This window comes from Vollenhovia emeryi, unplaced genomic scaffold, assembly GCF_000949405.1.
Source record: "Vollenhovia emeryi isolate VEMERY1.0 unplaced genomic scaffold, V.emery_V1.0 DF939234.1, whole genome shotgun sequence".
Classification (NCBI taxonomy): domain Eukaryota; kingdom Metazoa; phylum Arthropoda; class Insecta; order Hymenoptera; family Formicidae; genus Vollenhovia; species Vollenhovia emeryi.
The window spans coordinates 474,356-489,776 of NW_011967132.1; the positions used below are offsets into that span (position 1 = coordinate 474,356).

A 15,421-nucleotide genomic window follows, 5' to 3' on the forward strand; every position below is an offset into this window, starting at 1 on the left:
TTCGTATGGTAGATGATTTTATTTGTTGTCCAATTCAATGTTATAAAAGTTAGCGCGTACGCGCGCATGACTAGGTGTGACATGACTTTTCAAATTTATTTCCTCGCCATCATCCATTCTCACCGGAGCGCAGATGTGTAATTTATCTCTAATGCATATGTATAGTGCGATACAAAGAGAAAGCAAATATAAATGTATATACACACACGCGCAATAAACTCTTCTACATTGAGGAAAGAAAGAAGTGTTGAATCAAGAAATGCCTCTTGATTCATTCATCTATACGCGGCGATCACGGTCTGCCAAGTAAACATTTATCAATTCGTAAAAAATATTCGTCAATTAAAAAAAATACGTTTCGATAAATCGCTGTATGTTTAACACAAAAAAACCGGATATTTTTTAACTAAATAAACACCGCCGACTAACTGCATTTAACCATTTCAATAACTTTTTTTTCCCCTCAGTGTAGATAATCGAGACATTTATAACAAACGAATATACACTATATTACAGAGAGAAAGTGGTAACGGCCTACTCGGAATTAATTTCACATTTCACATTACAATTGACGCTTGATCGCGATTACGAGGGCACTGTGTCAAGATATGCTTTCACGCATCACACGAGAATCTCGTATCGGGACAGTCGACATTTCTAAATAAATAAACAGACATCACGCTGGACTCGATCGGAGTCAATTAAACCGAAGATGTACCGTTGATTGGGCCACATTCACGTTGAAATCGATTAAAATTTAGACCGAACCGTCGAAGGTGACGATTCGCAATGGTGCGCATTTCCAGAGCTAACGAGAAAACGTCTTGCGACTGTACGCGATACGTAAACGCGATGACTGCTGTGTCAGTTGACGACTAAGGCCCGGTTTCACATCGTTTAACTTTAGGCTTGGCTTAATTCGTTCTTGGTCTTTTTTTAACTGTTAACTTGGAAAGAGGCGCGCGTGAATTAAACCAGGATTGAAGTTAAGCGACGTTTGGCAAAGCCAGGCCTAACGCGTTACAATTCGACGGCCGAATCGAGACGATTGTCTATCCCGTGTATCTCGGGGGTCTTGAGTATATCCTGGTTGAGCTTCGGAAGCTTCCCCCGCGAGCCTGGGCCATCTGGAACCGCCCGTTGAATCGCCCGTGCATTCTAAAGCACCTATCTTACCTATCCCCCCCGAAAGTCCGGAAGGTTTTCCTCGCGTTGAGAAAGCGTCGGCCGAGTTTCAGCTTCTTACCGTCCGTCACCTCGGTCGTTTCCGTCCCGCCGGCGAGTTAGGGCTGCTGAAAGATGGACGCCAGTGGAATGCCGTGGCTAATTTTCGGGGGCGTTATTTCGCGACCGAGCCGAAAGCCGCAAATCGTGGCGCGCGGAAATATTCAGCGCACGATACCGCGGGAAAATGGGGGCTGCTGGAGGATCGCTAATAATCACGAATTGACTGAATAACGGCTATTGACTTGCGCGCCGTTGCTGCGGTTAATAAATAGCGGCTTCGCAAATAATATTCGCCGGGCATAATTTACCGTCGCTTTAATTAAAATGGATGGAAATGGGCGGGGGGGGGGGGGCTTTTTGCCGCGCTCGAAAGTTTCTAATTAAAATCAAAGCATTTCCTAGCCGCGCCGGTCGCGATAAAGAGTTGCGTGAAAAAAAAAATTCATTTCCCCCCCCCCAAGATTGAAAAGTTCTTGTTTGCGCGCGCGAATCAAAAGAACGTTCCACCGTACGTTTCTTAGTAATGGACGTGGCTTTGCATGACGGAGGAGAGACGCGGATTTACGGCGCGGACTTAAGGATCGTCTTAATATTCTCGCACTGTGCCCGTTGCAACGCTCAGAGCGCTTTTACGCCCCGGTGCAGATCGCCCTTGCGCGGGTTAGCCTGCGTGCGGCCGGGCGCAGATAAAATCGCGGTCCTCGCGGTGAAATAAGGAGATACGTAAGAATGAAATACAATATCGCCGGGACGAACGGCTTCTTTCCTTATCCACTTTAGAGCTCGCGCATCGACGATCGGGTAAACCGACGACGTTAAATCCAGCTTCTCCGGTAACGTCCCGTAAAACCAGTTTTACTGAACTTCCTTGCCCACCTAGCGATTTATCGTCGACCTTTATGGTCGGCCCTTACAAGATAATCCGCATCATGAGAAAAGTCTTGATGCATGGCGGGCATGGCGTTTACATGATAAAGCCACGTGAGCCTCGTTTCCCCCGTATTTTAAGGGCTCATTTAAAGTCGCATGAAAATGGCCGTTAATTTCGCCGAAACGTCGTTAACAAGAGTTATCGCTGAAACGGGACGTGGTTCCGGTTACGCGCGAAATTGGCGTGCGTTTTGTATCTTGGTTTAGGGCGTATAAAATAGAGGGCTCGCCCCTGCACAATCAATTCACGTTATTTCGATATTTTATTCGAGAAGCGCAACGGCAGAAACTGTGCTAAGCGTGCTGAATATTTTTATACCACTCGCAAGAAACGAAGGTTTCGCGAGTTAAATATATTTCTCTGCGATATTTAAAATAATAAATAATGCATTGTACGTTTTAAGATAATATTCAAATGCTCCTTTCGTATGCAGAGATCTCTCCCTCTCTCTTTCCATTCTGGGAAAGTCAATTATATAAATTTAAATATCAGACTATTCCCGCGTCTTCGCTCACACTGCACGATTCAAGTGTTCCGCGGTCATGAAAGACGGGGAAAATCGGTGCGTCGCGTATCGTGAACGTGTCTTATCAATCATTCGTTCCGCCTCACCTCCGTTTTGTGTGCATCCACGCTGTTAAGCGCGACAGCTTCAGGTACTTCGGGCTCCTCTTCCTCGACTTCCTTGTCGGAAACGCCGAAAATAGTTCTGTACATGAACGAGGAAATGAGAGCGCCGCCGATCGGGCCGAACCAGTAGACCCAGTGATGCTTCCACTGGTTGTTCCATACCGCTGGCGCGAACGACCTCGCGGGATTCATGCTGCAACCGGTGTAGGGCCCGACTCCCATCGCCAGCACGGCCACCGTGAGGCCGAACCTGATCGGCACCGAGTCCGAATTCTTCTCATTTCTCGCGTCCCAAACGGACGACACGACAAATATCAGAATGGCGGTCGCGAGGCCCTCCATAACCAGGCCCTGAATCCCGGACAGATCGGCGTGCAGATCGGTCACGCAAAACATATCGGCCTGATCGACCGTGCCGGCCGTCAGATTATCCCTCGGTGTCACCACCTGCGAACAGGGGAGACGGCGGATTAACATTCGATAAGATTTCTTGTATCTCGCATTACGCAATAATAGCCGATTTCATTGTGAATAAAACAAGGCCAAGTGGGATTTCGGTTGTACACAATAAATGAGGGAAGCGCCGCACTAATCGTGAACATTGTTTTTACCCACGCATCATTGCGTTGGGTATTGTAAAAAAGCAATATATTATTTTATTATTTATTCAAACAAATATTTCGCGGAAAATTTCAAACGTATTGTCATTTATCCTTCTATTTGTCGTGTGTTTTATAAAAATATAAATTGCGATTGGAGACGGCTGTTATGAAAGCGACAATAAAAAGTTTTGAAATTGCGAAATATATGTACGAGGTCTCCTGTTTATGCAATACTCTTTTGCTTTATCTTGGAATGCTTTTGTCCGCTATCAGAAACATCGGACGATTCATATTCTACCACGTTATTTCCATGATAAATCCATAACTTCTGCGATCATTGAACTCTAAAGTACACATTTTTCAATAATAGGAGAAGGGGGCAATTGTATTATTCACTTTTTGCTCGCTTTATCTAGATCGCCGACATTTTACCGCGACAGTAAGGTTCCCTCTGATTACACGAGAGCATTAATTATTAACCGAATGACACGTGTACTGATTATAAATAAAGGTCTTGACCCGCGTTTCATTGAGTATTGATACAAGCTAATCGGGAATGTTTCTGATTTATCTCGCTGTATAACCCTGCAACCTGTCGCCAGCATATCTGTCTCATTGAATAATCGTTTTCCTTTCATTCAGATATCACCGAGCGAAATGCTAATTGGACATTTTAATAAAATCCACATACCGTGTAGATCATTTCGTCTCACTCTCTCTATCTTTCTCTCTCTCTCTCGTTCTCCAGCTTTCGCTAGTTGGCTTAAATTACGACAGCGGATATAGTGAAGATCCCCACACATGTCAATACGACCAGAAAATATAGATTTATATATTTGAGCACGACAATTTCGACCGCCCGGTTATCTCACACACACACAACCAAACGCTTTAATCATATTTATTACTTTTACCCGTCAGTATATACTCACTTCAACTTTACGATCAAGAAGTGGGACTTGGTTTGCGATTGCAGTTACGTCCACCCACACTACGCCTTCTCATTCATCCACCCACGCCTTATATTATCCTCATAACCTATTCTATCCGATCGTATCTCGTCCTCCAATTCGCAGTCTAATTCTCTTTCTATCTTATTCCTGCATCTACTTCTTCTTCTTCTTCTCGTCTGCTGTTTTAGTTTTTTCTTTCCATAATTTCCAAAGTTCCTGACCATTTTCTCTATCTAGTTCGTCATTCTATATCATATTTATTATTTCTCTATTATTCTTTCCAAATTCTCTAAACCACGTACCCCTCGATTATTTCACATTCCTCTACAAAATGGCTTTTTACCCGTCGGGAAAAAGTATAGAAAACTTAACATTTAAACAACTCGAAAGAAATTCTGTGATCCTAAGTTTAATTTATCGAAAAAGATCGCTTTATATCGCGTCATCTTAAAAGTAACTGTTTGCAACGCGATTGGTTTCAACGAGCAAAACTTTTTCGCTTTTGTCTACGGACAAAATCAATTATTTTAAAGCGCAATTACAGATTTCTTCTTCGCGTACTTCTGTTCTTTCTAAAATTTTTCCTCGCTAAATCACGATTTTATTGAACTGTAATGCCCGCGACAATTATGCGAATCAATATACGTTTACCTGCACGTAATTAATTGTAATTAATTCAGCGATAGAATAATTGGATTTTCTTATACCGACCTTCAGTATACCGTAACCCAGAATGCCGCCTATCATCTGCGACACAATGTAAACTAAAGCCTCGGGAATGGTTTTTTTCCCCAGGATGATAGATCCCACGGTGACGGCCGGGTTAATGTGAGCTTGGCTGATGTGGCCGATGCACTGAAAACACAGAGTCGGGGAAAATTTTTAATCACCGGTGCGTTAACATTGTTGCTATGATAAGACGCGCCAATAAAATTCGAATCGTCGCGCGAATACAAAATTATGAAATGAATAGAAGCGAATTTAACGCACGCTGGACATTGGGAGAATTCGCGCATTCCTTTCCTTCGATTCGTGGCCGCTGTAACCTTGTTTACCAGCTCCGGCGAAAGGAGATATGCAAATGCCGTACAGTCGTAATAAAATGCATCTTTCGTGCGCAACAATCCGCGACACGCAATAAACACCTTAGCCAAATCGATTAGTTTCATTCAAGAGTGTAAGCGAGAAATTCTCAATGTTGGATACAGAAGTTATACGTCATTTTTCAATTATCGCGGATAAACTACCGAACTAGAGATTTTCAGCATTTCTCTCTCGCTATATACAGACGCATCAAAATTATATTATACGTATTGTTTAGAATTTGAATTATCCTGCACCGTCTACGTTATTTAATCATAGAATTCGTGCTGGATAGCATTACCACATATAATTATTATTGTTGTTGTTGTTCATTTGGTATAAAGCTTTAAGCTTTTCACTTTCCACATGGAAGACTATAATGGTACAATATGATATAATAGATGTGCAATCTTATTACACAGTAACGTGATATGATACGGTGATACAATATAATAAATGTCAGTGATGTAACTATAGTATACCGCAGTGAAATTTGTAGCACAATTATTATACTCCAATTACTTATACCACCCTATAAGGGCATCAGTAATTAGAGTATAATTAATTGTACTGCAAATTCCGCTACGATACTAAAATTACGTCGAGACATTGATGATAACTCTTGAAGGAAATATTGTAGACGCGCACAATGGAGGAGAAAGGGAGTGAAAAAACCGTGTAATATTGAATTTTGTATCGTAGTCTTTTTTTTGTCATCAAATCTAAAATGCGGGTAAAACTGGAGTAATGGTGAAACACGATGGCTGAAAAGTATCTACTGACCTGAATCACAACCATAACCGCTAAGCCAAATGCCAGCGTTATCTGCAGGTGAGGAGGCACTACGCCGAGACCGGCGATGCAACCCATGCATCCCATAAATACTAGCATGGCTGTACCGATCATCTCCGCCAATCCGGCGATGAGAGTAGTCTTCACGGAGCCTTCTCCTTGCACCCATCGTTTTAGTCCTGAAAACATTTTTTTCTTAGAACAAACAGAACTGCATAACGCATGCCTTTTCTCGGGTGCAAACGCAAAATTAAATGTGGAAATCCAAACGGTGAATTTCACCCGAGGAATTGCATAACGTCGCGCTTAGCATACCGTTCATTATTTAGCGCTCGACTTTTCAGGAAATTATCCTTTTCCTGAATCGTGTATTTCGCAAAATTCCTCTCTTAGAAACAACGCGGGGCCGTTGCATATGGTTACATCTGCCCTCCCCGAATTGCCGCTATTTGCTAACCTCCTTTTGCTACTACAAATATCTTAATTATCTCGACAGCTGTAGTCACCATGACTTATTAGCGCGATCGCGTGATAAAATCAAATATTTCCTAACGCAAATTGCATCACTTGCCTCTCGTCTTACGACGATTCCGCCACATTTTCCACACTGTGTCGACGTGCGAACACGTACAACTCGCGACTACTACTGACGGTATAACTTTCACGCGGACGCCGGCTTACCGGTGTCGCCGCTCGAGCAAGGTCGACGTACGCGGCATCGATGCACGTCGATACGCTGCAAGTCGATTGTCAGTCCAGGAAAAACACAGAGCTGCTGATTTTATTATACATTCAACGTCACTTTGAACCGAATGGCAATGAGAGATAATTAAATTCGTTGATAATACGTCGAATTGCATGTCACTAAAATCGCCTTGAATACCGTTGCATTTATTCAGAAGCTCACTTTGATCGTAGCGTTAAAGAAATACTTTGAAAATATGTCGTAGATGCATGCACGCTTTACTTTCCGCACGCTTTGAAGATTGCACCTAAATAATCTATAATTGATCTACCTTAAATACGAAGTCATATCTAAAACAGGATTCATAAACACTTTTGCACTCAAATCTTTTCAATTTCCTCATCAGTTTCTTTTTCTATTCGTTTTAAAATACGTGCATACAAAATCGATTTTCCTAAAATTTCAAATGATTATGCCTGTGTAGAAAGATTTTTGCCAGATAATAGTGTAGAAAAAATGTTAATATACAAGATCACTTTTCCGTCTCCTTTTCCAAGATAAAGAAACGTACCTTTTTATCACAGGGTACATACATGGCACGATAAAAAATTGCGAGTGCGCTTGCTTATTTTACGTCGAGGCATTGTTATAATTTATGATAAACCGTGCCACTATGATATATTGTGCTTAATATTACAACCAACATTACATACCTAGACACGTAATCAGACGCATAATGTACTTGCATTTTCATCTTTCAATATTAATCTTCTCTCTTCGCATTCTCTTTTGCAGTCCTCCCTTAATCAATTTGGCAAAAGGAATGCAAATTATCGTAATTTCTACAAACTGATCAATTATGTTAAGCAGTAATCGTCGAGCGAACATTAGCGTTAAGCTCGGTATTAAGTGAGCGCAAGTATGATGCATTTTAAGTACATACCTGCAGCAACGTTGAAAGGAATAATTAAAAATTTTTCGAAAGATAAATACAAGTACTGCAAATAAGTAATTTTTATCTGATAATAATATAAAATTTAATTAATCAGTTATTTTACAATTATTTGTTATACAAATAATTATCTATTTATACAAGACCTTTAACAAATATCCTGAAAATTTTGAGCAACAGCGATAATCTCTTGAAATCCTTTGAATATGGATATTCCAATTTTTTATCGTCAATTACACGTACATTGTACATATATAGTATAAAATCGTATTTCTTTTTACTGTTCCGAGAAATGTAATAATTCTTGAATTACAATTACTATAATTGTGTAAAATTCTAGTGGCTTATTCAGAAAGCACACTTCTCGACCGGAGTGTATTTTCGCGCACGATAAAAATAACCGCGAGCGTTATCCGTTAATGTTTCGTAATTAATGACAATTTTATGAATGAAAAATAACGGACAGATTCATTAAACACTTAATGGAAATAACGAACGAGTCTACACGAATAGAAATTCGTATTGACATTAATCAGATTAAAACAAGCGCACAATTTACGAACAAGTCTGCTGTATCAATGGACGTGCCTAAATGAAGTATCTGAAGCAAAAATAATATTTAATGAAAAAAATGTCAAAAGGATTTCTTGTGGAAACGTTTAAACGTCAGCTTTATTAAAAGCTCGGACAGCAGGCATATATTGGGAACGGAATATTTCAAATGTACACCGAAAAATTATGTATTCATGATTTATGAAAGCGTTTCTCTCCGTTGAAACTAAATCTTTCGTGATTTATTTTTGTAAAAAGCGTACGTATTGTGAAGACGTGAACTATTCTAACAATCTTTTACAAGTGTAGACAGATTAATTTATATTTCCTGTTGAAAGAAGAAATGTCCTAGTCTACTCATTTACACGATTTTTCGACCTTTTCCGTGGTATAGTAACAAAAAACCAATAAGGTTTCCCGTGAAAAGTTTTTGCAATATTTTATTAATAATCTTCGCTCTAGAATAGAATGATAAATTATTGCGTGTCTAATGTGTATTCTGATCTATTCTGATTTGTCCAAGAAATATCTGACTTATTACAAAAAAAGATTTATGGTTTAAATAATTATCGAATTGTATTTTGTCTACGTCGTATATAGACAGTATTAGACAAGACGCATTTGTAAGCGTTAATACAAATTTTAGATGAAACAATAAGAAAGACAAGATGGTAGTGTCAGAGAATTTTTTTTAGATAAAAAGTGTTATACGTTTCGATCGTAAACTGGAACCTCTTCAGTATATGCATATGAGATAAAATTAGAACGTCGGTATAAGAAAAAGAAAGTGAAATTATATCGTCCGCGAAATGAAATGTAAAGTTAGTTATTGGGACGAAATTTATAATCGTTATTTCTTATTCACGACTACATTTTGCCCAACGCTGGTCACACAGGTCAATGATAAAATATTTGCGTTTCACCCCCGATATTGTGCAAGACAGGAAAGGATTTAGCAGTTGACAACACCACTTTCAGAACCTGTCGATAATACTTATCCGATGATAGCGAACGGATATCGCGTGATAAGGGCAGACAAATATATTTTTACGGGGAACAGCAGCTCTTTTATGCATGTCAAAATTGCCCATTACCGTTATCCACATTTCCACTCGAAGTATTCTTCGCCCACGTGTGATAAGATGCATGCGGTGCAACCCTCCTATCGCGCAGATACGCTCGACGATTAATTGTTTACGACTCGTGCATGGCCAATAATCTTCGGCCATTATATATTTCCACGATGTTTCTCTCCATCGGCGTAGATTATTCGATTGTTCGATTTTCCGTGCTTAAAGTGGAGACGCAATTGCATTTCCATCCCACTATGTTTAATTTATCACCAACAGATTCGATACGCGAGTTCTTCCATGAATACAAAAACATCGTAGAAGCTATCGAGGGAATACATTCGGAGTGTATAACTCTTGTATTTTCTTGCATACATCAACACGAATCGTTAATCATTTTTAATTTCGAACGCTTTATAATTATTAAATGAGCGATGGCAGTTTATCTAAACCATTAACTTTTATTGCCTTAAGTAATATTGCACTGTGCAATTGAGTACGCATCCGATGCATATAAAATGTCGGCGCGTCGTCGCGTCGCGCCCGGAGAGAATCATTATAATTATGCGATAATCTTTACCTGCGTGCACATCAATAAATCAAATCCCAGATGTTCCGAGTGGATCGTTAGCATCGACGTGGCGAAACTTGTCCAGAGAAGACGGATGCATCGACGAGACGCGCAAAAAGAAGCCGCAACTTGTTCGGTCGCGAGACATTGTTGCGCCTCTCTAATCACCGTCTCTAATCAACGAACAACCGTCCATGCTAACGAAGCTTTAATCTACGATCTACATACAATCGGCTAATTTCGCGGGAGCGCCGTCAAGAGATTACGCTGCAATTAGCTGGTATAATCTGCCTATTAGACCGATAAATGCGCGAACGTAAGTCAAACGTTAGCTGGCGCAAATTGACTAATGATCCGTGGCATCGTATGTACATGCATACATGCGACGATAAATTGACAGAAATGTTTTTTGTCCACCTCGAGGCTGGGAGGACGCGCTTTCACTCATTTTTTCAAGTTCCCTTCCGATCTTTTTATCGTCTGATATTCAAAGGTGTTCTGTGACTTTTCGCGAACTTTGTGCGCAGAGTTTCTCAAACACATGTCATTGTTCTCGAAAATGGTACAGCTCGAAATATTATATCATGCTGAGCAATGCAACAGTAATCATTTATGTGAAACGACTCTTTTGAAAACTTACTATATTATTCCGTATTGACCTATTCCCTTGCGAAGATTAGACACGATTTTTTCATATCAAGAATGGTGTAATTTTTAGTAAATTACAAAAATATGAATATGTGAAGTATTTTAAATTGACACTCTTCTAGATTCATAATTATATATTCATGTATGGTAAGTCTGTACCAATTAGCACATCAAGTTTTCATCTTTTATCAACCTTTTTTTCACCATTTGACAGCTTTTACGTCTAACTTGCAAGTTTTTTTTAAGAATTTACGTCATTATTTTGTAATATTGCAGCAGTATCGACTAAATTTTTAAGTTTGCGATTAGCAATAAAGTGTTGTAACGATACATATTTATGATATCTCTGCTGGAGCAAGAGTTATCTTTTAACCTCCGGCGATAAGCAAGCTTTTCTATCTCCAACGGAGAAAATAAAAATACTTTGTGGAGGAATTATCTGACTGGCTCACTGTTGTGCATTCGAATCATTGTTAATATACGCGTTCCATAAAAATTACAAACAGTGAGATAGCAAATTAAATGAGTTTTTCTATATGTGTATTAGAAATGCAAAAAGTTACATACGCATTTGTTTTGCAGAATTCTCTTATCGTTCTATTATCGTTCCACCTGCCCCATATAGTTTTGTACACGTTTTGTCGCCACTTTTCTTCCGCTTTATTTTCCACGACGGAAATGTCTCATCCAGAATAAGTGATTTTCTCAGCCTCGCAACTAATTAACTTGCAAAACTAATATTTGTGGCTCTCGTCCCGCATTAATTTCAATAAGCGAAGTTGGACAATGACGCGCTGCTTTTCGGAAGACGCCGCGGCAGAAACTTTTCCCCGTCTAAATATAATTAATGTACGTTTGTTAATCGATCACCGTTTATACTCGGTAGAATTGAGATAACCGCGGAGCAATTCTGCAACTTGTGTGTATCGCGATATCGAGAGGGTTTATTTCCACACTACCGTGATAAAGGCCAATAGCACGAGTTATCCAGTAGCGGCGAGTCGAAAGTCTAATCTCGTGCCGGCCACTGAACAAATATTCTAAATGATCTCGCGCTGTTGAAATACATTCGGTAAATACGCAAGCAAGGTCTCTGTAAATAGTTATTTCCGATGCCGACGGTGCTCTAGTCCCCGTAGATTTATCAGAATGAGACAGGTAAAAAATACTACTCATGCCAGGAAATCTTATCTTCCGCACCGTACGACTTACTAATACGTTTTTATTTTATCTGCCGAATTTCTCCGCTACTCCGCGGGTACTTACTGATAAAATCGGTGAATTCTTTTTTATAGATACGATATCACGAGACACGGCACTGTCTCGCGTCAAGCATAAGTTATTATTACGTCGCGATAATAAAGTAGATTTAATGCGGTAATACAAAAAATAAAATATTTAATATATTTTTATGCGCGAATATTAATAAGTTTCTATTTTGTGTGAAAAAGATATGCCAAATTGAAATTCCTGTGTTTTTCTTGCACTTAATATTTTTGCAATTTAGCACTTAGTAGCACAATAAGATTTCGTGACCAGAATCGATTGCAAGAATCGTTATGACAGCCACGCGTCAGTTTGAATCGTACAAAGATTGCACCATTAGTACTTTTTATCGTATGAATTAAGTAAACGTGTATGTTGTGTGTTTATAAGTGTTTCACGCGGTAAAACACGCAACAGAATGTGAAAAATTATATCTTGAGACACAGTGGTCACAAAAAACAGTATACCTGACGCATAAACACTGTTCGTTTGAGCCAAACAATCTGTTATAGTTTGTCGATAAAAATACTCCAGTCGTAACAGACGAAGAAGAGATCCTTGAAGCTACAATATCGCGATCTCGGGAAGAGGTTTCCGCGAGTTCGACATACAGAATTTTCCAGAAAGACAAAATTACTGCGGTATCTCTGCAAAGAGTTTTATAAATTTTTCACGTTGCACAAAATTGTAAGATTTAGCAATAGGTGAAATTAGAATATAACGTTACGTAAGAAACGACCATGAACGAAAATAGTTTCCGGCGCATTATGGTAATCCGATAGAAGTGCGATAGCAATTTAATTACTATTCAAATTCAAAATCGCTTCTATGTTTGCACAAGACTTCCTTTTCGTTCACTTGAGACCGGCCAACACCTGTCACGCATGTTCGTCAATGTCGCATATATGCGTGGGGGGAGGGAATTGTCGTAATGAGCCTTTGTTCTACCGTAACGTACGATTATCATATTATATTACCATGAATCGTGTTGCAACATAAATTATATCTAATATATCGCGTGTGCGATACGGCGCGGACATCAATTACGTTAATGACAAAATTGTTCATATTTAATCTACGCGTGTGATTGCTTTAGTCTAAATTTGTATGTGAGAGATTTGGATATATTCACATTAGATCTGAGAAATATTAACAGAGAAGAGCGATCCGGGGAAAACATTTTTTTTTTTAAATATTACTCCAGTGTTTCTTCTCGCGGCGTAATCACGGAGAGTTAAAATAGTTAAATCCTGCTCTAACTCCGCTAAACCAGAAATTGAAGGTGAAGACTATTTTTATATCTAGTATTTGGACTAGGGTCGATGGCCCGGTGCTACTCATTCGGGAACGACAACTATCACTTCTATAGACAATTACGAAACACGAAACGAAACATTATGATACACAGCAGCAAGTTTCATTTGCACGCGATTTAAACATCCATTTCGAAATGACGCATAAAGAACACGCTAATAACTTCATTTACAATTTTCGCTTTATTATACTCGGCGCTGAATTGTTTGTGATATTTAATCGCTCGTCATTAAGATATATACTCCCATTTGTTCTCTATTATAACGAATAGTTAATTACGTCTCCCAGTTAGCATTCGCGAAAATATTTCAAACGAAATTCTCATCCTCGAAAATTACCGTCGGACAAAGGCGGTTCTAATAGGAGTGTCTTACCTGTGCGAAAATTGTCCGCCGGCATGACGGGGCGTCTTTGACCCAAGAGTCACAACACCACAAACACAAACGTTCTGGACGACGGACTTCCGACGGAGAGAATACGAAGACACCCGTGCACGCCGTCAGCCGGCCTTCTTGTGAGGAGGGAAGGGATCGTAACTCCTCTCTATCGCGGAGAGAACACGCGTGGCCTCTCTTCTCGCGGTGTAATGAAGCGACTGTATTACGCGGACTCCCTACTTCGGCCGTTACTCGTTATTCTTTCGCGCGCGAGGGCAAACGGGTACGCTAATTTCGGAAAGGCGAGCTTTCGCAGTGAGAAATATTGACTGTTACTGTTTGTGTCACGCGTTAACTCGATGGTTTTATTAATATTGAAAACGGAACGCAAAGTGCGCGCGCCACGCCATGTGTTTCTGACACGTGATAGATTTTACTAGCATTTAAAAAATATTCTACATTCCATATTAATACAGATATATTAAGTTATATGGATTTCCGGTGGTACAATGGTGGATTTTAATTTTTCATTGGTTCCTACGACATTTCCAGTAAATTTCATATTTTTCACGTGCTTCTCTCGCATTACGGTCTTTTTAATTCTCTAAAAGCAAATAACGAATAACATTACGCGGTATTAATTAACCGCTTTTTAATATTTAAATTATTAATATACCCGATGACAATCTCCCTCGTTAACAAATGCAACGAAAGTGTCCGGCAACAGCCTAGAAAATAGACTATAAAATTTAATTCAATTCCGATTCATTTCCAACACTAGACTTTAACATATCTTGCTCGGATTCTGCGATAAGCATCAGCCGATCCCGCTAACCAACAACCGAGACTGAGAAACTTTTTTGTATCACAAACAATGCTAGGAAGTAATTTTCTATGCCGTTAAGTTTTCGATCTTTATCACGGTCTGTGATACTAATGGAAAAACCCCAAGAATTCATAGAATTGATTAATGAACAAACGATATAGATTATTGTCTAGATTATTGTGACATATTATCTCTCAGTTCTGTTGTATTTCTGTCGTATTTCATTGCATAACACTTCTCCTTCACTGTTACTCAGTTGCTTCGCTTCTTAATGTTATTTAATTTAATTAAGCATTTAGTTGTACTTCAGTTTTTAATTATTTTTAGATGGATATTATCTTTCCCGCGCATGCAATATCCGATTTTCGTAAATATCAGTCGCAAATTCGGAGGATATTGGAACGGAGCATTTATAAATCTCGCGACATTGCATCTCGCTTTCTCAAACTTGTTATTTTTATATTTGTTTACTGTAACGCGCACGTTCAAAACCGTTTGGCTCTTCAAGATTCAATTATATACGGCCGTCACATGGGTTTTTCAAAAGGTTAACATTCTTGACTCGTCGGTTTGTGATATGCTAATGTATATTTTTTGTATTCACATATAAAACTCTTGGGGCCGGTTTTGTCCAATCTCTTGGTGAGCTAATTAATAGTCAAATTATGTATCTATCTTTGTCCAAGACATGCATATGATTTTACGACTAGTTAACTTATCAAGAAGTTGGAACAACCGGCCCTTAGTCGATAAAACGCGAGTAATGAATTTTTCGCGACTTCTGACGTAACGACATATGAAAACGTTGCGTAATATGAATATAAGGTATTAGCTCACTTGGATGCACTGGCAGTAAAATCGTAATTCTGCTGTGTTCATATCCGCAGAATATTTATTACCGCTTGTAAGCTACAATCACTCCTATACAATGATGCTACATCA

General features: G+C 39.3%; 1 protein-coding gene across 2 annotated transcripts; it reads right to left on the bottom strand.

Annotated features, from left to right (window-relative positions):
- On the bottom strand, positions 1–13,875 carry LOC105560301 (aquaporin-like). Of its 2 annotated transcripts, none has more exons than XM_012009300.1 (5): positions 13,651–13,875; positions 6,210–6,397; positions 5,055–5,198; positions 2,771–3,235; positions 1–1,292 (listed from the first exon to the last, which is right to left on the bottom strand). In XM_012009300.1, exons 1-5 carry the CDS (start codon positions 13,673–13,675, stop codon positions 1,284–1,286), a joined length of 831 nt encoding a protein of 276 aa, XP_011864690.1. In that variant the 5' UTR covers positions 13,676–13,875; the 3' UTR covers positions 1–1,283. The 2 variants fall into 2 exon arrangements, with proteins under 2 accessions (XP_011864690.1, XP_011864691.1); XM_012009301.1 differs by lacking the exon at positions 13,651–13,875 and adding an exon at positions 6,790–6,871 and having other exon boundaries at positions 1–1,289.
- Between the last annotated feature and the right edge of the window lie 1,546 nt (positions 13,876–15,421).